This window comes from Lagenorhynchus albirostris, chromosome 2, assembly GCF_949774975.1.
Source record: "Lagenorhynchus albirostris chromosome 2, mLagAlb1.1, whole genome shotgun sequence".
NCBI lineage: Eukaryota > Metazoa > Chordata > Mammalia > Artiodactyla > Delphinidae > Lagenorhynchus > Lagenorhynchus albirostris.
The window spans coordinates 24592000-24619397 of NC_083096.1; the positions used below are offsets into that span (position 1 = coordinate 24592000).

The window sequence follows — 27398 nt, forward strand, 5'->3', positions numbered from 1 at the left end:
AATAGCATTATATTTAGTATTCTAAAGGCATGCTTCAGGTAGTTAACTATGATTCTGGTAAGACCAACTGCTCACACGCACACACATAGATTTTAATGGTTAAAAAACCCTCAAATTTGTTACTTTATTTATTTATTTATTTTTTGGATGTACCACATGACATACAGGATCTTAGTTCCCCGAGGAGGGATGGAACCTGTGTCCAGTGGAAGTGTGGAGTCTTAACCACTGGATCACCAGGGGAGTCCCCACATTTGTTACTTTAGAAAAATAAATGCAGTGGATTTTCAGCAATATTATTGACTCTGATTGCTCAGTCCACACATAAGTAATAGTTGCTTTCTATGGTGATAGGGCTTCTCTGCACTAATTCCCGTCATGTTGAAAAACACTCTTGCAGGTTAAGTAAAGACCGAACTGTTGCACAAAGTAAGATTTACTCATCAGATCCCATTGATGTGCCTGTCTCCTGGGCAACCTTCTTGGTGAAGCTTTATTGATTTGATTCAAAGTTTCCTGAGGAATCCAGCTCATGTCAACATCATTTTGACTTGACCTACCCATCTCTACCTCTGTATGGGTCTCTTGTGCTTTCTAGATTCTAGGAGCTGATGAAGGCCAACAACCACAAAGAGCCCAAGACCAGTAAGGAACATATACCCGAAGATTGTTTCTCCATCTAACCCATCTTCTGTCTCAATAATTGTAACTGTTTGATAGAAGACAGCATCTTGGAAAATGTTGCCGTTCAAATCTTTGTAGTTCAGACCAGACCAAAGGGCCTTCCACCCACGGGCTCTGCAGGAATGAAGGAGTACTCAAAAACTGCCTGCCTCTGGGGCGGCACTACAGTGTTCAGAGGAAGAGCTGTGAAATTCTGGATGTAAAACTGGTAGTCCTGAAGATAACGGAATGAGGTGTCTAGAGATTCAACAATAAAATCTGGTCTGTAAAGCCTACCAGGAACTTCACAATGTTATCTGCTGGAAACTCTCCTTTCACAAACAGGATGGTTGTATCTGCACTCGGTGAAGCTTCAGGTTCACCAGATACATCTTCTTCCTCTTTATCTTCGGCCAAATATGTGGGTTCATCATCTTCCACCTCTGCTTCATCGTCTTCATCTTCATTTATAGAATCTTCCACTGTTTCTTCATCTTCTGTAAGACCTCGAGTCACTGCCAATGAGCCTCCAGGATCTCCTCGGAGCAAGAGGCTGGCAGGGAACAGCAGCAGGAGAAGCAGCAGCAGGCGGGGGAGGGACTTCATGGCGCCGCCGCTCCGGCGTCCGGTCCCTGTTTGTTGTAGTTTCATAGCATATTGTTCTTATTCTGTGGAAATGCATGCTACAGTATTTAATTATGACATGTCATGATGTAAAGTATTAGTTATGGAACGTTATGATGTCTGCAACTCAAACGGTTCAACACAACAACTTTCAAGCGGTTCAACAACTTTTTTTTTTTTTTCGGTACGCGGGCCTCTCACTTTTGTGGCCTCTCCCGTTGCGGAGCACACGCTCCGGACGCGCAGGCTCAGCGGCCATGGCTTACGGGCCCAGCCGCTCCGCGGCATATGGGATCCTCCCGGACCGGGGCATGAACCGTGTCTCCTGCCTCGGCAGGCGGACTCTCAACCACTGCGCCACCAGGGAAGCCCTCAACAACTTTTATAAACACACACACGTACATACACACATACGTACATCCATACTGGGAGAAAATGAGCAGAAACCGCAAAATGGTAAGAATTGTTTGATCTAGGTGGAGGGTATACAGGTGTTCACTGCACTGTGCTCTCAACTTCCCGTCTGCATTAAAATTATCCTAATAAAATGTTGGAGGGGAAAAACACCGCCTCTCCTCGCGGAACCGCCTCGGGTCCGAAAGGTTGGGAGAGCAGGTGGGAAGGCCAGCAACGCCCTCACCCCAACCAGCGGGACCAACCTCGAGACTCCATCTGGGCATGCTCAGAGGCTCCGTCGCGCCCGCCCCGCCCCTCGGGGTACGTGAGCGCAAGGCGCAGGCGCCCGGCTCCCGGCAGCCCGCGAGACGCCAGCTGCGAAACGCGGCGGACGCCTGAGGTGCGGGAGCTCTGCGAGGATGGAGGCGTCGAAGGTGGAAAAGTTCAGCACCGCCGACAGGGGAAACGGGCTGCGTGCGTTGGCGCCACTGCGCCCCGGAGAGCTGCTTTTCCGCTCGGATCCTTTGGCGTACACGGTGTGCAAGGGGAGTCGTGGTGTCGTCTGCGACCGCTGCCTCCTCGGGTACGTACCTCCCTCGCCCACCTGAGTCCAGAGCAGTGAGGGGTCCGGGGTGCTGAGGGCGTGGCGGGGGGGGCAGCCCTCCCCGGGACTCTCCCTGGCTGTGGCTGCACAAGGTCTCGCCGGTGCTGCCCAGATGCCCAGCCCCGCACTTCCCCAGATGAGCGGCTCCCGGGGGCGCCTCGCAGCTGACAGACTCCGCTTGGCCGTTCCCTGGGCTGCCGCGGCGGGGGTTGGAGGGACCCCAGACGCAGCCCCAGCTGGACCTGCTACCACCCCACCCCGCCGTAGTATTAACTGGAGAGAGCCGGTGGGCAGACTTAAGGGGAGACGTTGAGCCGTGGGTAGTTTTGCTGCGGAACAAAAAAGTCTGTGTCTCAGGCGATAAGCTTCATTGGTGCCGTTGTGGAAATCACAGTTGGAGGAGGTGGGGGTGAGTGGGAGAACGGATGGTGTAAGTCAGGCTGACGGCCGAGGCCTCGCCAAGAAAGTGCGGGGCTCGCAGGACGCAGAAGAATCTTGGTGTTCACGGAGCACTTCCTGTGGTCCAGGTTCTGTTTGGCCTGGGGATACAAAGATGAACGGGGCGTCCTTAAGAATCCTTAAGGAGCAGATAAGTGAGCGAGATAATTAATTACAATGTATCAGAAGGGCTGAAATAGAGATGCAGTACTGTGCTGTAGGAGCATAAGTTACTGAGGTTCCATCGTGTGCTTTGCATTTAATGACTGCAGGCAGGTCTAACTCTTAACCGCCTATCTAGATGCAAGAATTCATGTGAAAGTAATTTGTAAGCCTGTAAGCACTGGGTCAATGTAAAGTGCTATGGGAGAGCAATTTATGGAAATGTGTAATATGTATGCACAGTCATAGGAATTGTATTCAAGCAACAATTGTTCTTGAGCTCCTATTATATGTCAAGGAGAAGAGCTCTGTTTTAGATGGCTGGGATGATTTTTTTCCATGACTGCTCTTCCAGACCTATTAGTCTGGGATTGGGGTGGATGGAGGTGAGGGGGTAAGGGCAAAGCTCAAATCAGTAGCTTGACCGTTAGTATTACTATGTCCTTATTTGGTTCATAATTGAGGAATTTATTTTCATATTTTAAAGTTACTTAATTGTATTTGTTGCTTCCTGAAGTAATGATAACAGCAACAACAAAAAAAATTCTTTGAGGAGTGAACACCTTGAAGGTTTTGTAAACTGTGTGGTTGAAAACAATTCATTCCTTTCAAGAAATGAAATGCTGAAGGCTTCAACATTGAAAGTTATAGACCTTTGATTCTCATTCAAGCAAATTAGAGAGAAAGCTGGGATGTTCATCCTGTTAAATCCTTTGGAGGTGTTTCTAGAGTTTGAATGTAGTCCAGAACAGAGAACTTGCTTTTTCTTAAGTCTTATAACATTAATTGATGAAGATGTGGATCATCTTGCAGATGAAACCAGACTGCCAAGTTATTTAGTAGTTGGAATAGAAAAGTTTTGGAATGAATACACGATGACAGATTATTAATTGAATTATCAGAGCTGAACTTTAGTTCACATGGAACATGGAATTGTCCACTTTCCAAATAGACTGCACAAACCCAGCCCTTTGTATGTGGCATACTTCTTGATTTACCAATAAAATTCCATTACTGCTATCACTTATTTTTCTTATTAACAAGAACTGTAATGATTTAAACGAGAAAAGGAATTTCATGAAAGAGTTTTGGGGAGTTCTTGGCATCCTTTTAAAGTCTAGAGGAAACCCAGCTCTGAAAATGGGCAGGAACCAGGGGAGTTCCACAGTCAGAATTGCACTTCAGAAGTAGATGGGGTTGGGACCTGGAGAGTACGTTCCTTCTGACGCTGCCTGGTAATACTGGGTTCTGCAGCATGTGTCGCCAGCACTATGACACTGGACCCTACTGCTGCTGCTATTCTTGCCACCACTGCCGCCGCCACTGCTGCTTGGGAAACTGGTTATTGCTGGAAAGTTGCCAGCTCAGCCATGCTTCTTTGTGATATTAGCTTTCTCTTTCTTTCTTTTTTTTTTTCTATTTAATCTTCTTGGCTGTGCCGCGAGGCTTGCTGGATCTCAGTTCCCCGACCAGGGACTGAACCTAGGCCGTGGCAGTAAAAGCCCGGAATCCTAACCACTAGGCAACCAGGGAACTCCGGATATTAGCTTCTGATTCAAAGTTCTCAGTGGGTGTCTTGGATTGGTTGAGCTTGGGTCACTGCCTGCATCCTAGCTACAAGGGAAGTTGAGAAGGTGAGTAGTTGGCCTTCGTGGCTTTTAAGAAAGGAGGTAGGTTCTACTTCCCACCATATGCATATTATAATGGAGAAATCAGCAAACATAAACATAGGAAAGGTAATATCAGTAAATGCCAAGGATCCAAACAAAACAAACTAAAACAAACAAATGGATTTTTTTTTTTTTTTTTTTTTTGCGGTACGTGGGCCTCTCACTGCTGTGGCCTCTCACAGCTGTGGCCCCTCCCGCTGTGGAGCACAGGCTCCGGACGCCCAGGCCCAGCAGCCATGGCTCACGGGCCCAGCCGCCCCGCAGCATGTGGGATCCTCCCGGACCGGGGCATGAACCTGCGTCCCCTGCATCGGCAGGCAGACTCTCAACCACTGCGCCACTAGGGAAGCCCTGCACTTAATTTTGGATTGCTAGGACATAGTTCACAGGTGCTGAACTAGTGCTCCTAGTAGCAGGAGCTCTGTTGAACACTTCTGCTTCAGTGGTTGTTGTGTTTCTGAAGTGCTTAGCTGGGAATCACTGCAGCCTGAGGGTAGTGTTAGAGAAATCAAACTTTGGTGCGTTGTCTTACGCAGTTTTCTACCAATATTGAATGCTCATCAATGGGGGGATACAATTCTGTGTTCCTTATCACCTTGTAAGTAAAATTTGTTTCTTATTAGCTGTGAAGTCCTTAAGAGTAGATGTCTTTCAATTTTTGTAAACTCCAGTGCCTGGCATGTAGTAAGCTTTTAATTTGTAGTATGAACATCTCGCAGAATTCTCCTCTAGTTGTTTTTGTCCTTTTGCTGCCTTCCATTTGAATTAAGAAATGGAATGAAAATATTAGTTTGTAACGAATAACAACAGTTCCATGGAAAGTGTGGGGGGGACCAAAATAGAATAAAAGAACAGGTATTTATTGTAATTACTTCATTACTCTCCAGATCATTTATTATTATAAGATTCTACCTGATTTCCTTTGGCCTTGGGCTGTTTTGATTAGTGCTTTAGTTCTTGCATATTTATTTTTATTAATAGAGAAACTTAAACCTGCTTTATGACTTCTCTTGCTTTTTTCCTTTCCTTTTCTTTTCCTTTCCTTTCCTTTTTTTTTCATGGATTGGCTCCTGGTATTTTGTGTTGTGAGTGGGAAAGAATGAGGTATATAAATTGGAGAAAGATTAAATGACAATGAAATTGTGACCTGAAATAATTTATATTATCCTTTTTCTTATCCATTTTTAATTTGATGGAGCTGGAGAAGATTGACAAGGGTTATTTGTGTCTTCTGTTTGTTTTGGTATATGTAACACATAAAATTCCATTGTAATTATTTTGTTTGTAGGTCTCCCCACTTTAGTGACCTAAGTCTAATCTTTATATCTCTGGGACCTAGTACACAAGTGATTCTAACTGTTGGAGTTGTGAAGGGATAATATTTTGGGGAATTTAAAGTCATTCTTTGTTTTTGGTTTTCTAAAGTTCCAAGTTGCCTGCAGTTTCCATTATCAAGAGCTTCCATGGCAAACTCTAATAATAGTTTCTTCTGCAGGGTAAAGAGGGTATTTCTTCCATCACTAAAGCTGAGTATGAGGCTTAGTGCCTCCCAGGAGGAAGGAGAATGAATTGGAAAGTCCATCTTTTTTCAGCCCTGGTGGCTTATGGGAAGCAGGGGATGGGCGGGGGGGAAATAGATTGTGAGAAACATATGTTCTGACCTTCCTTGTCTGGCCAAAGTTCTGGGGTTGGGGTGAGGGTATTAAATGGGTTGACGGGTCAGTCAAAAGTAGAAGGCCTTAAAAAAAAAAAAAAGTAGAAGACCTTTGGGTCTGCTCCTTATTTGTAAGCTTGAGAGCTGTGTAGGCTGTTGCTGTGCCAACATTGGGGCCTAGGGCATAGCAGTGGTAAGAGAAAGTGGCCGGCTGCATGAGTCTGTGCTGGCAGGGGATTCTGAAGTGCTCTCATATCACTTCAGGGATGTGGACAAGCTTAGAGGCCTGGTGGAACAGCAGGCATCATGACAAAGGGCTGTGTGTGACTCTAGGTCAGGAACATGGAGACCAGAGGTGGGAGGCAGCATGACATCCCAAAAGGTGAGATGGCACCAGTCCAGCCATAGGACCTGATCACTGCCTTGCAGCAGAGACCAGTGAGGATCCATAGAGACGTCAAGATCTGAGGTCTTGCCACCGTAAGGATGTCCCATAAGCCCCACTTGGAGAAATATTTACCTGAAAGCGACTGTTGAAACCAGCTCTGGTAAGGAGTTAAACTTAAATGTCTGAATATTAACTGGAAGAGACTGAGATATTATTTGGCAAATATTACATTTCTGGCTATTTACTAGGGTGAGTGTTCTTGAGGAAGCTTGGATTAATTATAGAAAAAACAGCCCCATGTTCATGAGACAGAGTAGATCAATTATAGGAAATAAAGCAACTACATTTGAGCTACAGTGTGGGTAAATATGATCAGGCAGTAAAGGGCAAAAAAAAGAACCCTGGTGAGATGATGTAATCCGTCTTGGCCAAGGACTGAACCTGGGGTGGAAGCAGGAGGGAATACCTTCTTATACTGGGGTAAGAAGAAGAGGTGCCTGAGAAGGTAACAGCAGTGACTGCAAGGCTTGAGGACAACTAGGGAGGCGGCTGCTGAGTGACAGATTCTCAGAGAGGAGAAGGTGTGAAATATTCTTCTAGGAGAGGAAAGGGAATTGCTTAGGAAAATATAGCGGGGTTGCTGGGAAGTGCTAAGGGTCCACTTAAAACTTTTGTTCATTTATTTACCGTGAGAGCAGTTAGCAGACTAGTGCTCTTTTCTCCCAGTGGTCGGCAGTTTGACTGTGAGAATTGGGCTCACCCAGGGCTACCTGGTTACCATGATGGGTGGAGAGAGGAAGCAGGAAGCTGAAGTCGTGGGCAAGGAAGAGTGTAATCATGGACCATATTTCTAAGCTAGGGACTGAGGTCATGAGGAAGGTGATGAACAGTGAAATGTGGTGGAAGCAATGGATTAGAGGACCTGATGTGCTCAGAGCGATGGTGGAGTGGTCAGAGGATGGGGTGACTTGACACACATATGCTTTAGAAGTAGTGTGTGATTTGGTACCACAGGGTTTAGGGTATGCAGAAAGTGACTGAGGTAGGGAATAAGAAAAATGTTGGAATGATCAGGAGACTGAGAGGCCGAGGTGTTAGATGAATCTTCTAAATAAGTGAAGTTACCAAGAATGCTAGGCATTGGAAGGAATGGTTTCAACAAAGGCAGAATTCTCATTTTGGCTTCCTGACCCGGGGTTTAAGGGCTGACCAGAAAGAGCCAAGTGGAGACAGGGAGGCGCTCACTTCTGTTCAAATAGTGTATAAAAGACATTCTCTGGGTTTACAGCTGGTTTTGTGAAGTATCCCAGCACCAGGTGCAAGTGAGCTGCTGTAGTGTTGCAGACTCTTCCTGGGGGGATGGGCTTGGAAGATGGAAAGACTAGCAAAATCTTCTCAAGGGAAGGACCTTGAGAGCATTGAAATCAGGGTTTGCACATTCCTGGACAGTGGTTCATGGGCTTACTGGAAGGTCAAGGGCTTAGAGTAAAATAAAGTAGAAGGATTGATAATGATGTGGGTTGGGAAAGGACTCTTTGGATATGACTTCCATTTTTCTTTTTAAGTGGGAGTTATAATTCCTGTTTCTTTTGCTACTACCTTTTCTTCTGCATGGAACTTTGGTGAAGGGCTGTATGGCAGAGCCCTGAGCCTGAAAACATTTGGTCCATGTGAATGCCACAGCAGAGGACGTTCTTAATCAGACAGGATGACCTGCTTTGTGGATAGCAGTAAGTTCTCCTTCTTCAGACAGCCTGGTGCTTGTTCAGGGGCTCAAGAACAGAGCAACCATGGGGACAGGGATGGAGGCTGGTGCCTAGAACTCAACAGTGCAGACTTCCTCTCACCATGGCTATTGTGGCTTCTACTGGTACAGAGTGCCCAGTTTGTTAGGGATCCTGAGTTCCCCAAATGGCAGCACATGTTTGGGAACCTGGCCAGCTGGTGTCGGGTTTTTATTTTAGACCCTTTTGTCATGGAGGAATCATTGATTTGTTCTCATTGGAACACTCATTTTTTCCTGCCCTTGGATTTGCCTTTTCTACTTATGCTACCATCTCTGAGACCCACTGAAATCTTCTGTGAAGCTGTGCTACTCCTTACAAGGTTGGCTCTGACCTTCACAGAAAGAGAATTGAAGCAGCGGGCTAATACCTGTGGTTTGACTTCTCTTGACTTATATGCTGTCATTTGAGGCAGCTGATTTCATACACCCGTGGTTCTCAAACTTCAGTCTCAGGACCACTTTACCCTCTTAAGAATTATAGAAAAAGATTTCATAGGAGGGTTAAAAAAAAAAAGTTATTTAGGGCCCTGCAGGGGTTTAAACAAAACATAACCATGCAAGCAGTGTGGTTATATTTATTGATTTTACTGCTTAAAATATTAAAACTGATAAGTTTTGAAATTATATACAGTCAGCCCTCCATGGATCAAAAATATTCAGGGGACAGAAGAAGTCCAGAAAGTTCCAAAAAGCAAAACTTGAATTTGCAGTGCAAAGGCAACTATTTACATAGCATTTACCTTTTATTTACAACTATTTACATACATTTACATTGTATTAGGTGTTATAAATAATCTAGAGATGATTTAAAGTATATGAAAGGATGTGTGTAGGTTGTATGTAAATAGTATGCCATTTTACATAAGGGACTTGAGCGTCTGAGGATTTTAGTATTGTGAGGGTCCTGGAACCAATCCACTGCAGATACCAAGGGACGACTGGATTTAAACATAATGAATCATTGCATTTTGACAAGGATTTTAATGACACAGACTGTATTTGCAAAACAAAAGAAAATTTGCTGAGAAAATTCGCGTACTTTCATTTTTGTATGTCTCTCTAATGTCTGGCTTAATAGAACACCCTCAGATTCTCACAACTGCTCCTGCATTTAGTGTATTGTAAAATCACAAGTCATTTAACCTCTAGAAAACTCCACTGTACATTGTGAGAGAAAGAGAATAAAAAGACAAAAAATGTCTTAGTATTATTATGAAAATAGTTTTGACCTCGTGGGCCTCCTGAAAGGGCTTTGGAGTCCCGGGACCCTACTTTGAGAACCACCGTTATAAAAGACTGTACCTGTCTTTTGTGACATTTGGAGAGGCTCAGATTTGTTCTCTAGTGTATGTTGTGAACCATGAACAATATTTGTTCTGGTTTTCTTGTAACCTGCCAGGATATACTGGGATCAGGAACCAAAGTATGGAGTTAGTGCCTCTCTGTTAGTATGACTTGTTTTACGTTTGCTTCCCGTCTTCTAACTCTGGCTGGTTCTGGTCGTTTAAGAGTCAAGGGACTTGCGATGGTGATTAACCTTGATTATTAAGGGAAAGTAAGAGAGCCATTTTCCATTTACTTGTTACCACAGTATATGATGACTGAAAATTATTTTTCAGTAGCTAATATGATTATCACTTACTAAGCAATGACAGGCATGATTTTAAGCGCTTTACCTTAAATAGTACTTCACTTAATTCTCATAATGACTCTAAAGTGTCTATTATGTTCCTTGTAAGCACAGATATGAACTAGAGAGCATTCAGACATTTGTAGAGTGTAAATTGGTATGCTCCTTTGGAGGGCAATTTGGTAGTACCTAGCAAAATTGAGCACTGTGTTTTCTTGACCGTATTTTTGGGATTCTGACAAATGAAAATAACAATGGTTGCACAAGAATACTTAGTATAGCATTTTTGTAATTAAGAAAAAAGGAGAGAGAATTTTAATGTGCATTAATAGGAACTGGTTAAGTTATGGTGCAGCCATATTGTAGAATCCATGTAGCTGTTAAGATTGAAGTGGATCTGTTTCTACAGTGGATGTGGATGGATGTCAGTAACACATTGTTGGGTGAATAAAGTTGTAGAACAATGTGTGTATTTTAAATAAAATTTTTGTGTGCATGTACTTGTGCGTGTAGAAGAGGTCTGGAAGAACACCCCAGAATTCTAATACGGTTACTTTTGGAGGATGGGACTTGGAGGGGGGAAGATATCCTTTTGTACTTTATATATTTTGTATTTTTCAAAGCTTGTATCACTTTTTGTAATTAAAGATTTGAATAAACGTTGAGAAAGTCTTTGTTTCATTTGGAATTGTATAAAAGGGTGGTGCTGCTTGGGATGAAGGTGACTTTGAAATTTTTGCCAGTTTATGTCTGCTTTTTTTTTTTCTTTGAGTTGCCAGCTGATTAGACCAAGAGTGAACCTCTTGATAAAACGTGAGCCAGGTGAGCCAGTTTACTGGCTGGCCATTGGCATTAGAATTTGAACTGAGAGAAGTAGAACTTCTCTTCATGGTCCTCATCATAATTCTCCTTGCTCTGACTTTGCTCAGGCCTGGTTATTCAGCTTTCCATGGTGTTTCTGAGATATCACAGTATCCATTATAAACTTTATTCATTTTCCTTGGGTGGGTACATAAGATGACTACATTTCCAAGCCTCCTTGTTAGACTGGGGCTTGTGACTCAGTTTTGGCCAATGGAGTTTGGGCTAGAGGTTGCACAAGCCATTTCCAGGTCTACCATAAAATATCCTGTGCCATGTTCTCTGCTCTCTCTTACCTTATCTTGATGACTGTGGGGGCAGTGAGTTGAGATGGAGAAAACAAGAAGTATGAGTCATGGCATGGAAGAGAGCTGCTCTGGGGAATCACTCTACATGCACCAGATTTAGTAGGAGCTAGAAATAAATCTGTTAAGTCACTTAGAGGAGGCCTTATTTAACTTTAATGTGCAGAAGAATCACCTGAAGATCTTGTTAAAGTGCAGATTCTGCTTCAGTAAGGTCTGGGTTGCATGTAAGATTCTGCGTTTCTAACAAACTCCTAGGTGATGCTAAAGCTGCTGGTCTGCTGATCACACACGCGTAGCAGAGATTTAAAAGGGTAGATGAAATGACTTATAGCCTAACGTAAATACTCAGTAAACACTTATCCACTGGATATTTGAGCATCCTGAATAAGATGAAAAGGAATTCGAGACTATACATACATAATCAGATGTTGAAATGATTCCTAAGTGCGTATCTCTTTCATGTATCATGGACTGGAATTTAGTTTTAGTATTATGTGTGTAGAAAGTATGAAACGAGAACCTGGAATTATTTTTAAAGATCATTTTGAACATTTACTTATTTTTAAAATTCTATTTATTTATTTTTGGCTGCGTTGGGTCTTCGTTGCTGCACGCGGGCTTTCTCTAGTTGCAGCGAGCTGGGGCTACTCTTCGTTGCGTTGCGCGGGCTTCTCATGGCAGTGGCTTCTGTTGCAGAGTGTAGGCTCTAGGGGCGAGCTTCAGTAGTTACAGCAGACATGTTTTTCTTTTTAACAGAACATTCCTTATTTTAGGTATCACATCTGGAGGTTAACAGGGTCCTTTCATTGATAGTGTTAAACTGATCACTCAGTCAAGCTGTTGTCCTATTTTTGCCACTGTGTATTATTTTTCCCCCCAGCCAGTTTGTGGGGAGACGTTGTAAGATGGAAATATCCTGTTCATTAAAATTTCCCCTGAGATTTATGCATCCATGGGTGACTATTGATTGAATCTTTGGTATAGTAGTTGCAAAATGCTCATTTTTTACCTATAGCACTCCTCCACACTTACCAGTTGACATTCAGTTCAGCATTCCACCATAAGAGCCTGTCCTCCTTCCTTATTAGTTATCTTGTTATTATCAGTATGGACTCAAGTATTTCCATTTTTTCAGTGGTTTAGAATTAATTAGGTACCTAATTGTTTTCGTACTCAAATTGTCCCAGATCTTTTTTTAGTATGAAACCTTTCAAGGTAGATCCTGTGTCCTTGTGATATGCCCCCAAGTTTTCTTTATTCCTCCCTCCCACCCTTCCTTTCTTCCTTCCTTCCTTCCTTCTTCTCTTTCTCCCTCCCTCTCTCTTTCTACCTACCCTTCCTTTTCTTTCCTTCTCTTCTCTCCTTTTTTTTTTTTTCTTTAACACTTCTTTGCTTTCTGGCATAACAGATGTTTTAGACTCATCCTGTACCCATCCTGCCAAAACTCTGGAATCAGTATTTCTCTGAGGATTCCTGGTTTCTTTTAGTGAGAAATAATATTAGAGACCAAGATCTGAGCGCTAGATATGCTCACTGCCCCTGGGATGTTTTTGCTCTTTGACTCTTTCAGAGGACAGAGGAAGTATGCAGGTTCATGCAAATATGCATACATATACACATACGTACACATATTTTAGAAATCATGAGTTCATATCAGTACTTTCAATTCCGACTTGTCTCCTCAGGGTTCTTTCTTGCCTTTCCCGGTTCCATAATTGTATATCCTTTCTGGCTCAGTGAGAACTCTGGCCTCGAAAGCCTCAATGTATTTACTCATTTGTTCAACTCTATATAATATCTAAAATTGTTTCAGAATTGCTTTGCCCACATCATTAACAAAAAGACTCTATTTGAGGGCTTCCCTGGTGGCGCAGTGGTTGAGAGTCCGCCTGCCGACGCAGGGGACACGGGTTCGTGCCCCGGTCCGGGAAGATCCCACATGCCGTGGAGCGTCTGGGCCTGTGAGCCATGGCCGCTGAGCCTGCGCGTCCGGAGCCTTTGCTCCGCAACGGGAGAGGCCACAACAGTGAGAGGCCCGCGTACCGCAAAAAAAAAAAAAAAAAAAAAAAGACCCTATTTGAAACAGTACAGAATTTGTTTACAATTTCCCTTTCCCCTCTACTCTGCCAAAGACTGAGAATATACACTTAAATACTGTGTTCGTTTTACATTCTTTCTTTTTTTCGCCTTCATTATATTTATTGGTATTTATTAGAAATACAATTGAGTGACTTCCCTGGTGGCGCAGTGGTTATGAATCCGCCTGCCAATGCAGGGGACACGGGTTTGATCCCTAGTCCGGGAAGATCCCACATGCTGCGGAGCAGCTAAGCCCATGTGCCACCACTACTGGGCCTGCATGCCACAACTACTGAAGCCTACATGCCCTAGAGCCCATGCGCCACAACTACTGAGCCCACTCGCTGCAGCTACTAAAGCCCGTGCACCTAGAGCCCGTGCTCTGCAACAAGAGAAGCCACTGCAATGAGAAGCCCGTGCTTGCTGCAACTAGAGAAAGCCCGTGCACACCAACGAAGACCCAACACTGCCAAAAAAATAATTAAAAAAAAAAAAAAAGAAATACAATTGAGTTCATTTGTTTCACTTTGCTTTCAGTTTTAGTTTTTCCCCCTCATCCTTTTTGATTTAATTTTATATTTTGAATATATGGAACATCCACATGCTTCTAAAACTCAAACTATGAAAAAGCGAAGTGTTAGCCCCCCTCCCATATTCATACTGTTCGTCCCTGCCACCCTTTGTAGATAAGCAAGTTCATTGTTTTCTGGTTTATCTTCTCTCTGTCTCTCTCTCTTCGGTAAAGAGAAGCAAATATATGTGTTTATTATTTTCCGTTCTTACACAAAAGGTAGCGTACTTTATTTGCTCTTTTGCACTTGCTTTCTTCACTTAAAAAACTACTCCATATCGTATTTACAGAGATCTTTCTTATTCTTTTTTATAGCTCCAAAGTACTCCACTTTATGTGTGTACCATAGTTGCTAATTTCCTATGCTTGGACATTTAGGTAATTTCCAGTATTTTGCAATTGTGAATAGTGCTGTAATCAATAACCTTGCGCATAGGTGTTTTTATATTGTTGCCGGTATATACTCAGGGTAAATTCCTAGAAGTGGGATTGTTAGGTGAACGTGTAAATGCCTATGTGTGGGGCGGCACCATTTCACAACTCCACTAGCAACGTATCAGTATGAGAGTGCTGGTTTCCCTCAGCTTTGCAGACTCAGTGTACTGTCAACCTTTTGAATTTTTACCAGTCTGATGGGTGAACAGTGGTATCTCAGTATAGTTTTCAGTTTGCATTTAAATTGTATTATCAATAAAGTTAAACATCTTTTCATATGTTTAAAGGCCATGATTATATGAATATCTCTTTGTGAATTGTCTTTATATATCTTTTGCCTGTTTTTCTATAAGACTTTTGTTCTTTCCTTCAGATTTAAAACTTTTTTTGTATATTAGAGATATTAGTCTCATGTTTGAGAAATATTGCAAATATTTTCTTTCTGGTTGTCATTTGTGTTTTAACTTCTTGTGATAGAGTAATTCACATGTTTTTTTCTAGAATTTGTATACTTTAAATCTTTACATTTAGATCTCTGATTCATTTGCGTTTATTCTTATGTATGGTGTAAGGAATGGATCTAATCTTATCTTTTTCCAAATGGATATCCAGTTGTTCCATTTATTAGGAAGATTATTTTTGTCCCAATGATTGGCTCCAGTAATCATATTCTAGATCATGTACTAATTGGGTCTAACTCTTGACTTTCTACTCTTTTCCATTGGTTTATCTGTCTATTTATGCATAGGTACCACACTGTTTTAATTACAGATAATTTAATTTCTAGGAGTACTCTTATGTCATCTTCAAACACGTAGTTTCTTCTTTTTCAATTTTTATGCCTCTGAGTGTTCTTTCTAGGCTAATTACTTTGAGTAATGCTTCCAGAACAATGTTTAATAGTCGTGAAGATAGTTGGCATTCTTGTGTTGTTCCTGGACATTAGGGTTTCCTTATTAATTAAGGTGCTGGTTTTACGACTCAGGTACATATATTTTATCATGTTAAGGAGGCATCCATTCATTTACATTTTCTCATGAGTTTATTTATTTATTAACATCTTTATTGGAGTATAATTGCTTTACAGTGTTGTGTTAGTTTCTGCTGTATAACAGAGTGAATCAGCAAAATGCCTACATATCTACCCATATGCCCTCCCTCTTCCATGTCCTTCCCACCCTCCTTATCCCAACCCTCTAGGTGGTTGCAAAGCACTGAGCTCATCTCCCTGTGCCATGCAGCAGCTTCCCACTAGCTATCTATTTTACATCTGGTAGTGTATATATGTCAGTGCTACTCTCTTACTTCCTCCCAGCTTACCCTTCCCCCTCCCCGTGTCCTCAAGTCCATGCTCTACATCCGTGTCTTTATTTCTGTCTTGCCCCTAGGTTCATCAGAACCTTTTTTTTAGATTCCATGTATATGTATTAGCATATGATATTTGTTTTACTCTTTCTGACTTCACTCTGTATGACAGACTCTAGGTCCATCCACCTCACTACAAATAACTCAATTTCGTCTTTTTATAGCTGAGTAATATTCCATTGTACATATGTGCCACATCTTCTTTATCCATTCATCTGTCAATGGGCACTTAGGTTGCTTCCATGTCCTGGATATTGTAAATAGAGCTGCAATGAACATTGTGGTACATGACTCTTTTTGAATTATGGTTTTCTCTGTGTATATGCCCAGTAGTGGGATTGCTGGGTCATATGGTAGTTCTATTTGTAGTTTTTTAAGGAACCTCCATACTGTTCTCCATAGTGGCTGTACCAATTTACATTCCCACCAACAGTGCAAGAGGGTTCCCTTTTCTCCACACCCTCTCCAGCATTAATTGTTTGTAGATTTTTTGATGATGGCCGTTCTGACTGGTGTGAGGTGATATACCTCACTGTAGTTTTGACTTGTATTTCTCTAATGATTAGTGACGTTGAGCATCCTTTCACGTGTTTGATGGCAATCTGTATATCTTCTTTGGAGAAATGTCTATTTAGGTCTTCTGCCCATTTTTGGATTGGGTTGGTTTTTTTTTTTGATGTTGAGCTGCATGAGCTGCTTGTATCTTTTGGAGATTGATCCTTTGTCAGTTGCTTCATTTGCAAATATTTTCTCCCATTCTTAGGGTTGTTTTTTCATCTTTTTTATGGTTTCCTTTGCTGTGCAAAAAGCTTTTAAGTTTTATTAGGTCCCATTTATTTATTTTTGTTTTTATTTCCCTTTCTCTAGGAGGTGGGTCAAAAAGGATCTTGCTGTGATTTACGTCATAGAGTGTTCTATGTTTTCCTCTAAGAGTTTTATAGTGTCTGGCCTTAAATATAGGTCTTTAGTCCATTTTGAGTTTATTTTCATGTATAGTGTTAGGAAGCATTCTAATTTCATTCTTTTCCAAGTACCTGTCCAGTTTTCCCAGCACCACTTATTGAAGAGGCTGTCTTTTCTCCATTGTATACTCTTGCCTAGAGATAAGGTGACCATAGGTGTGTGTGTTTATCTGTAGGCTTTCTATCCAGCTCCATTGAGCTATATTTCTGTTTTTGTGCCAATACCATACTGTCTTGATTACTGTAGCTTTGTAGTATAGTCTGAAGTCTGGGAGCTTGATTCCTCCAGCTCCGTTTTTCTTTCTCAAGATTGCTTTGGCTATTCGGGGTCTTTTGTGCTTCCGTACAAATTGTGAATTTTTTTGTTCTGGTTCTGTGAAAAACGCCATTGGTAGTTTGATAAGGATTGCATTGAATCTGTAGATTGCTTTGGGTAGTATAATCATTTTCACAATGTTGATTCTTCCAACCCAACGACATGGTATATCTCTCCATCTGTTTGTATCATCTTTAATTTTTCTCATCAGTGTCTTACCGTTTTCTGCACACAGGTCTTTTGTCTCCTTAGGTAGGTTTATTCCTAGGTATTTTATTCTTTTTGTTGCAGTGGTAAATGGGAGTGTTTCCTTAATTTCTCTTTCAGATTTTTCATCATTAGTGTATAGGAATGCAAGAGATTTCTGTGCATTAGTTTTGTATCCTGCTACTCCACCAAATTCATTGATTAGCTCTAGTAGTTTTCTGGTAGCATCTTTAGGATTTTCTATGTATAGTATCATGTCATCTGCAAACAGTGACGGTTTTACTTCTTCTTTTCCAATTTGGATTCCTTTTATTTCTTTTTCTTCTCTGATTGCTGTGGCTGAAACTTCCAAAACTATGTTAAATAATAGTGGTGAGAGTGGGCAACCTTGTTTGTTCCTGAACTCAGTGGAAATGGTTTCAGTTTTTCACCATTGAGAACGATGTTGGCTGTGGGTTTGTCATATATGGCCTTTATTATGTTGAGGTAAGCTCCCTCTGTGCCTACTTTCTGGAGGGTTTTTGTCATAAATGGGTGTTGAATTTTGTCAAAAGCTTTTCCTGCATCTATTGAGATGATCATATGGTTTTTCTCCTTCAATTTGTTAATGTGGTTTGTCACATTGATTGATTTGTATACACTGAAGAATCCTTGCATTCCTGGGATAAACCCCACTTGATCTTGGTGTATGATGATTTTAATGTGCTGTTGGATTTTGTTTCCTAATATTTTGCTGAGGATTTTTGCATCTATGTTCATCAGTGATGTTGGCCTGTAGTTTTCTTTTTTTGTGACATCTTTGTCTGATTTTGGTATTTGGGTGATGGTGGCCTCGTAGGATGAGTTTGGGAGTGTTCCTCCCTCTGCTATATTTTGAAAGAGTTTGAGAAGGATAGGGGTTAACTCTTCTGTAAATGTTTGATAGAATTCACCTGTGAATCCATCTGGTCCTGGGCTTTTGTTTGTTGGAAGATTTTTAATCACAGTTTCAATTTCAGTGCTTGTGATTGGTCTGTTTATATTTTCTGTTTCTTCCTGGTTCAGTCTCGGAAGGTTGTGCTTTTCTAAGAATGTGTCCATTTCTCCCAGGTTGTCCATTTTATTGGCATATAGTTGCTTGTAGTAATCTCTCTTGATCCTTTGTATTTATGCCGTGTCAGTTGTTACTTCTCCTTTTTCATTTTGAATTCTGTTGATGTGAGTCTTCTCCCTTTTTTTTCTTGATGACTCTGGCTAATGCTTTATCAGTTTTGTTTATCTTCTCAAAGAACCAGCTTTTATTTTTATTGACCTTTGCTATTGTTTCCTTCTTTTCTTTTTATTTATTTCTGATCTGATCTTTATGATTTCTTTCCTTCTGCTAACTTTGGGGTTTTTTTTTGTTCTTCTTTCTCTAATTGCTTTAGGTGTAAGGTTAGGTTGTTTATTTGAGATTTTTCTGTTTCTTGTATTGCTGTAAACTTCTCTCTTAGAACAGCTTTTGCTGCATGCTATAGGTTTTGGGTCGTCGTGTTTTCATTGTCATTTGTTTCAAGGTATTTTTTGATTTTCTCTATGAATTCTTCAGTGATCTCTTGGTTATTTAGTAACGTATTCTTTAGCCTCCATGTGTTTGTATTTGTTACAGATTTTTTCCTGTAATTGATACCTAGTCTCGTAGCATTGTGGTTGGAAAGGATACTTGATATGATTTCACTTTTCTTAAATTTACCCTGGCTTGATTTGTGACCCCAGATATGGTCCATCCTGTAGAATGTTCCCTGAGGACTTGAGAAGAAAGTGTATTCTGTTTTTTTTGGGTTGAATGTCCTATAAATATCAATTAAGTTCATCTTGTTTAATGTGTCTTTTAAAGCTTGTGTTTCCTTATTTATTTTCATTTTGGATGATCTGTCCATTGATGAAAGTGGGGTGTTAAAGTCCCCTACTATGAATGTGTTACTGTCGATTTCCCCTTTTATGGCTGTTAGTATTCGCCTTATGTATTGAGGTGCTCCTTTGTTGGGTGCATAAATATTTACAATTGTTATATCTTCTTCTTGGATCGATCCCTTGATCATTATGTAGTGTCCTTCTTTGTCTCTTGTAATAGTCTTCATTTTAAAGTCTATTTTGTCTGATATGAGAATTGCTACTCCAGCTTTCTTTTGATTTCCGTTTGCATGGAATATCTTTTACCATCCCCTCACTTTCAGTCTGTATGTGTCCCTAGGTCTGAAGTGGGTCTGTTGTGGACAGCATATGTAAGGGTCTTGTTTTTGTATCCATTCAGCCAGCCTAACCCTTTTGGTTGGAATATTTAAATCATTTACATTTAAGGTAATTACTGATATGTACGTTCCTATTCCCATTTTCTTAATTGTTTTGGGTTTGTTATTGTAGGTCTTTTCCTTCTCTCTGTTTCCTGCCTAGAGTAGTTCCTTTAGCATTTGTTGTAAAGCTGGTTTGGTGGTGGTGAATTCTCTTAACTTTTGCTTATCTGTAAAGGTTTAATTTCTCCGTCGAATGTGAATGAGGTCCTTGCTGGGTAGAGTAGTCTTGGTTGTAGGTTTTTCGCTTTCATCACTTTAAATATGTCTTGCCACTCCCTTCTGGCTTGCAGAGTTTCTGCTGAAAAATCAGCTGTTAACCTTATGGGGATTCCCTTGTATGTTATTTGTAGCTTTCCCTTGCTGCTTTCAGTACTTTTTCTTTGTATTTAATTTTGGATAGTTTGATTAATATGTCTCTTGGAGTGTTTCTCCTTGGGTGTATACTGTATGGTACTCTCTGTGCTTCTTGACTTGATTGATTATTTCCTTCCCCATATTAGGGAAGTTTTTGACTATAATTTCTTCAGATATTTCTCAGTCCCTTTCTTTTTCTCTTCTTCTTCTGGGACCCCTATAATTTGAATGTTGGTGCATTTAGTGTTGTCCCAGTGGTCTCTGAGACTGTCCTCAGTTCTTTTCATTCTTTTTTCTTTATTCCACTCCCTGGCAGTTATTTCCACCATTTTATCTTCCAGGTCACTTTTCCGTTCTTCTGCCTCAGTTATTCTGTTATTGATTCCTTCTGGAGTATTTTTAATTTCAGTAATTGTGTTCATCACTGTTTGTTTGTTTTGTTTGTTCTTTAGTTCTTCTAGGTCCTTGTTAAATGTTTCTTGCATTTTCTCCATTCTGTTTCCAAGATTTTGGATCCTCTTTACTATCATTATTCAGAATTCTTTTTCAGGTAATTTGCCTATTTCATCTTAATTTATTTGGTCTTGTAGGTTTTTACCTTGCTTCTTTGTCTGTAACAAATTTTTTTGTCATTTCATTTTTTTTTTTTTTTTTGATGGGTGGTGCTGTATTCCTGTCTTACTGGTTGTTTGGCCTGAGGCGTCCAGCACTGGAGTTTGCAGGCAGTTGGATAGAGCTGGGTCTTGGTGCTGAGATGAGGACCTCTGGGAGACCTCACTCCGATTGAGATTTCCTGGGGTCTGAGGTTCTCTGTTAGTCCAGAGATTTGGACTTGGAGCTCCCACCACAGGAGCTCAGGCTCGACCTCCGGCCTGGGAACCAAGATCCCACAAGCTGGTCCCTGGGGGTTCCTCCCATCCTCTTAGGTGTATGTGGTCCCCCACCGGTGGCTGGTGGGTGCCCTAGTTGTGAGGAGACATGAATTCTGCATCCTCCTAGTATGCCATCTTGACTCCCAGTCTCTCTCATGAGTTTTTAATTAAGAAGAGGTGTTGAGTTCTGCCTAAGGCATTTCCTTCATCTGTGGAGACTCATATGATTTTTTTCCTCTAGAGTTATGAATATCCCACCATACATTTACTTAAGAGAGACTATAGAAACAATTTGTATGTAAGTCTCTTTATATTTCTGGCTTGCTTGCTTAGGTAAAGAGCATCAATAAAATAAATCTGTGTTTCAGTGTTGTGAAATTTTAATCAGTGTGGCGTTTATGCAAATTACCTCCCCCACTGCAGTCTTGCTGTCTAAAGTTTCCAAGTTTCACCAAATAAAGGTGAAATTCTTAATTTAAGGTGTTAATAAAATCATGGGATAGAATGTTTGAGTTGGATGGGATCTCAGAAGGAATCTAATCCAGTGCCTTTGGACAAAAATCATCAATGGATGCTAAAATAAGTGGGCAAGGGTATGATCAGAAATAGATATTTACACAATTTCAAAGAGTCTTCTTACTAGATACTTATTAAGTACAAGAGAAAAATACAGTAACTTTACAATGTAAAACAGGTGATCAAAGTTAGTATCACCAGTAACAGGACAGACTGACATCATGTGCTTCCTGATATACATTGAACAGGACACAGCACCACTTCTGTGATGTATAGATGCCAGAATGCGTAACCTGAATTTAATCATGAGGAAACTTCAAGGAAAGCCAAATTGAGGGATAGTCTACAAAATAACTAGGCAGTACCCTGCAAAAGTATCAAGGATGTGAATGACAAGGAGAGACTGAAGAACTCCAAGATTAAAGGAGATCAAGGAAGCATGGCAACTGAGTGCAAAGTGTGATCTTGGATCAGAAATTGGACATTCGTGGGACAGCTGATGAAATTTGAATAAACCCCATAGATTTGATGATAGTATTGAATCAATGTTAATGTTTTGATTTTGATAATTGTTCTTTAGTTATGTAAGATATTAACATTGGGGGAATCCTTGTGAAGGACATATGGAAATTCTTTACTATTCCTTGCAACTTGTTTTTAATCAGTCTGAAATTATTTCAAAATGAAAAGTTAAAAAATGAAAACAATGAAGGCTTTATCTTTTTGAGATGGATAATGGATGAAGTGACAGGTTGTCTGGTGTTTGCTATTTTTTTTTTTTTTTTTTTGGCTGTGCCATGCAGCTTGTGGGATCTTAGTTCCCCAACCAGGGGTTGAACCTGGGCCCTTGGCAGTGAAAGCCTGGAGTCCTAACTACTGGACCGCCAGGGAATTCCCTGGTGTTTGCTTTAAAATGATGTAGTTGGGAGGTGTTGGTGGGGTTTAAGTTATACAAGATTGGTCATGTGTTGATAATTTCTGAAGCTGGTTGGGGGCGTGGTATATTGTACTATTCTCTCTACTTTGGGGAATGTTTGAAATTTTCTATGATAAAAAGTAAAATAAAAGGAAAGGAAAAAGAGCTGTCCTTAAGTGTCTGCTCGTTCTTGGCCAATCATATTTAAAAGCAAGGCACCAAAAGGTCTTAGGTTAAAAAAATTCTGGGCATTTGCCCAGTAGGTGACTATATATATGGTCATCTGGTGTCTCCCAACTGTTAAGGCTGTTCTCTGGGGCTGGTCAGTTTTTGTGGGAAGGGATTGTATCAGTTAGGGTTTGTTCAAAGAAGGAGAACTCTTGAATGATGAAGCATAAGGATAATAGAGATTAGACTTTACATAAGTTGATAGAGATGCTGTTGCCTCTGCATTATGGGGTAGGCCTGAAGACACTATTAAGTCAGCAGAGCTTGCAGGAAGATAAGCTGATATCAAGTGGGAGGAAGCAAGAACAAATTGGAATCCAACTGGAACTAATAGGACAATTGGAACCTGTGTCTGTCTGTCACTGCCTTCCCCCCTCAGTGACACTGATGGCCTACAGAAATTGCTAATGCCCTTTGCCACAGAACTGTTCATGTGCTGGGCCCCATGCCTTGGAGAAGGTTCAGGAAGAGATACAGCGGGAGCTGTCGGAAGAGAGGGCCTGGCTGCTGCCCCAGGCCAACAAGGTGAGCCATTAGATCAGCGACATTGCACACAAGCTGCAGCAGTACCCTACACAGACTGTCAGAATATAATGAAGGTTGCTGCACTTCTGCCTTCCAAATCTCACCCATGTCTTTTGTGGCCAAGCTTCACCTAGAATCATACAGAGAGAGAATTTTGGGAAATGTAGTTCCAGTTTGCTATGTTGATAAACTGCAGAAGCCACCACAGTCCCTTGTCAACTATATATACATACCTTATTTAACCATACTTAAGGTACTTAAGAGACAAATGCAAGCTCACTCTCCCACCTAACTATTCTTTGCACAACTAAAAACACTAGCCCTCTTCCAAAAAGAGTATACAAAATCCCTTTACCCATCTTTGGGTGATTTCGTTCTTCTTACAGCTGAATCACATTCTCCCTTTGATATTCTATCATTTTGATATCCTGTAATCAATGTCATTCTCCAAGATCCATCTGTCTTCTACATTGGCCATGTAGGCAAGTTAAATGAGGATGTGGGCGGAATCACCACCTTTGCATCTAACAAATCATTGATGTTAGCATTACACCCTCCAGAAATGCAGTATTGGTTTTGGTTCACTGTTAAGGTAGATAAAGGCAGTTTGACTTCCAATTGGACTTTTATACCGTAATAGCCATTACTTCTACGGGTTAGGGAACAAGAGAGGGGACTCTGACAGTTGTTGAGGATTTCTTTTCCAACTCTGCATTCTGGAACTGGAGAATATAACCGCAAGATGGATTTGGGGGCTTACAAAGCCCACTGTGAGATGAATCTGAGCCCAAATCGCGTTGATCCTCTGAATTCCATAAGCTCCTGTTCCTGAGACATTGGACCACAGTGGTATTTTAGGTCTTCAGGAATTAACTTTAGTTCAGAGCCAGTGTCCAGTAATCCCTGCCCACCGCTACCCCCACCCCCCACCGAAGTCTGGATTATGTCCTCTTCATAGTGCAAAGTCAGCCTTGTAAATGGCTGTGGATTGCTTTTGGAAAGCCTAGGAGGAAAATATATACTCTGCATATTTGGCTCTGTAGTAGAGTTCTTCTTCAAGGACCTGGCCCTTCCCTTCATTCAAGGGACTCTGGGTCTGTGAAATGGCTCAAATCTGGGAATTGGTGGAGGGACTACAGCACTTTATTTTTTTGGTTATTGAAGTCATACTTCTGTTTGCCAGACCCAGAGCTTTTCCAGTTATACTAATCAAGTGAGACTTTAGTAGGTTGCCGTTCTATTTCATTTCTAGGGACACTGTGATTAATTAGCCTAGGTCAAAGATCTCTGCAGTTCAGATCTTTCTGGTTACGGTCTTGGCTGCCTTTATGGTATCCACTCCCACCTTATCTTTGGTGCCTAAGTACTATCATCTCTGCTGCCATGGGGCCCCCACCATCCCCCCCTCAGTTCAGGGAGCCCAGTTTGATGGCAGGAGTTACCATTTTTATTCCTGGCCTATGGAGAACAGCCACCAGGGAGCTCTTAAGGGAGGCCAGGGCTCCTCTCATGAAGGTATTTCTCTTAGCTTGGTGAATGGAATGTTTTCTGGGTCCTCCCAGGGACATGGTTAAGGGGTGGGTAAGCAGGTCTTGGATGTTAAATCCACTCAGCATCCTCATCTCCCTAAGCCATCAGGCAACTTCCTTCTCAGTGTACCAGAGTTCTGACATTTCAACTTCATTTAGTGTAGGTCACCTCTAGATTCAGCTTTCAGTCAACCAACCAAGCAGACTCTTAGAGCCATTTCCAGCTGCTTGAACCAACCTGTTGAATCCACAGTCTCTGCTCCATATCAATAAATCCACTCATATCAATAAATTCGTCTTCATCCAGCATTATTTTCCACCTGAATCCAACACTCCAACACTCTTCGCATCCTTTCCCATATGTGTTCCCCAAGTTTTTGTTGATATAAATTGGCAAAATCTCGCAGTTCTTTTGGTATGTTATGCACCTCCGAGTGGATCGCATTTTTTAGTTTTATCCTTGGGGCCCTACTAGGACTCGAGTCTGGCCGTAGATCTAGAAACTCTCAGAGGTGGTGAAAGTAGTTCCTGAGGAGAATCAGTAGTCCTTCATAAGGCATAGGGCAGGCCTTTGCAGGTTTCTTCAGGCAAAGGGAAACCAACACCTTCAGAGTGCTTTTGCTGGTAAAAGGAATTCAACACAATTTGGGAGTTCAGGGTACTAAGTTTCATGAGTGTCTGCCCAAATGTTTGCATCTCATATTTGGGGCCCCACTCCTTATGATCAGTTCCCTAATTTTATGTAAGAGTTAAACCTTTGCGTTTGGAAATTCAGTTTATGTTGTCTTTCAGTTCTTGCTGCTCCAAATGTGGTCTATGAATGAGCAGCACCTTTATCAACTGGAAGCTTGTTAGCAGTGCAGTTTCATGCTGCACCACAGACTTACTGAATCAGAATATACATTTTCTGTACATAATTTCAAGATATCTATGTAACTTGTATTTACATTAAGCTGAGACAAACTGATTTCTGTAAGTACTTTTATTTTTTAATTTTTGGCTGCATTGGGGCTTTGTGGCTGCACGCGGGCTTTTCTCTAGTTGTGTCGAGTGGGGGCTACTCTTCGTTGCAGTGCGCGGGCTTCTCATTGCGGTGGCTTCTCTTGTTGCAGAGCACGGGCTCTAGGCGTGCGGGCTTCAATAGCTGTGGCACGTGGGCTCAGTAGTTGTGGCTCGCGGGCTCTAGAGCGCAGGCTCAGTAGTTGTGGCGCATGGGCTTAGTTGCTCTGCGGCACGTGGAATCTTCCTGGACAAGGGCTCGAACCCGTGTACCCTGCATTGGCAGGCGGATTCTTAATTACTGCACCACCAGGGAAGTCCTGTAAGTACTTTTAAACTTTAACTTCTCAGCAACCCAGTTATTGGATAAATATTACATTTGTGATTATTTTGAGGGGTTCTGTATTTTACTTTTAAATCTATATACACTGCTTCTAAAATTTTTGCAGGTTAATGTTTTAGATGATTTCCCCTTTCCCTCTGAGAGTTCTGCAAGCAGTCTTAATTAGATGTGATGCTCCCTCTGGTGGACAATGGCGTGAAAAGCACACAAACATTTTTTCAGAATAGTGAGGGACTTGGTTTTCTGCTACTAAAACTTAACATCCCTGAGTGATCACCTTCATGACTCTCCTTTCCAAACTGCTCTCAACCTATGACATTTACCATAACTTTTGTTTTGAATTTGAACCAAAAAAACCCACTCAAATCAAGTTTTGTCATGAATATCTTTATAAAACTCACCATGATGAAAGAGCTTTGGACAAACTGATACGGTAACAGTGCCTTTTTTTCGGGGGGGTGGCAGGGGACCGTGCTGCGTGGCTTGTGGGACCTTAGTTCCCTGACCAGGGATTGAACCCGGGCCCTCGGCACTGAAACCACAGAGTCCTAACCACTGGACCACCAGGGAATTCCGAACAGTGCCGTATTAATAATGATCATGTTATTCACATTAACAATCACAAAATCATGTCTGAAACTGGTAGTTGAACTTGAATTTGTGATGACCTGGGGGAAAAATTGTGCCTGTTCATCTACTTATATTTATTACTATGAAATACTTTGTGCAAATGATTTCCCCCCAGTTTTTGCTATAATAATTACTTGTTAGAGTGAAAATAACAAATGTGACTGTGTGCAATAACCTTGTCTTTTATATCTCGTTCTAATCTTAGAACTCGAATGGTTGCTTTCCCAGGAGCATAGGTATATATCTGAATAGTTCCTGAAAAGGCAGATAACCGATGTGACAAACACCTTAGACATTTTATTTTAAAAGTAGAAATTGTCAAATAAAGCCATTATTTTACTTGTTTGAATACAGTAAAAATCAAGAAAGTATCCTTTTTAAAGTTAGCTTGTTGAGCTTCCCTGGTGGCGCAGTGGTTAAGAATCTGCCTGCCAATGCAGGGGACACAGGTTCAAGCCCTGGTCCAGGAAGATGCCACAGAGCAATTAAGCCCGTGCGCCACAACTACTGAGTCTGTGCTCTAGAGCCCGCGAGGCACAACTACTGAACCCCATGCGCCTAGAGCCTGTGCTCCGCAACAAGAGAAGCCACCGCAGTGAGAAGCCCGCGCGCCGCAACTAAGAGTAGCCCCCACTCGCCACAACTAGAGAAAGCCCGCGCCCAGCAACAAAGACCCAATACAGCCAAAATAATAATAATAAAGGTAGCTTGTTTCCATTTTACTGTTTTACACGTGGCCTATTCATGCTCAGTTTTAAACATTTAAGGGCATTTATAGTCCTAGGTTAATATTGATTTTTTTTATTCGTTACTTTGGTTGAGAATTATAATGTTATAAAGTTCTCTGGTTTGTTTTGTTGTTATTAACCATTGAGGCAGAAATAAGAGAAACCTCACAAGGAGTAAAGATAAATTGATAGATCAACAGATTTGACTTCATAAAAGTTAAAAACACATGTATGTCAAAGAACTGTCTTATAATAGGAAAGCCAAGAAACAGGAAAATATTTGCAACATAAAAAGGCATATATCCTTAATATGTAAAAATCATTCAT

General features: G+C 41.4%; 1 protein-coding gene and 1 pseudogene across 2 annotated transcripts in view; one reads left to right on the top strand and one right to left on the bottom strand.

Annotated features, from left to right (window-relative positions):
- Positions 1-366: 366 nt before the first annotated feature.
- LOC132515378 (translocon-associated protein subunit alpha-like) lies at positions 367-1269 on the bottom strand (annotated as a pseudogene).
- A 772-nt stretch (positions 1270-2041) lies between these two features.
- SMYD3 (SET and MYND domain containing 3) overlaps positions 2042-27398 on the top strand; it is a 722658-nt gene continuing 697301 nt past the window's right edge. For both annotated transcript variants that reach the window (XM_060128412.1, XM_060128421.1), the window contains exon 1: positions 2042-2266. In XM_060128412.1, coding sequence (XP_059984395.1) covers positions 2103-2266 — 164 coding nt within the window. In that variant the 5' untranslated portion in view covers positions 2042-2102. The remainder of the gene's footprint in view (positions 2267-27398) is intronic.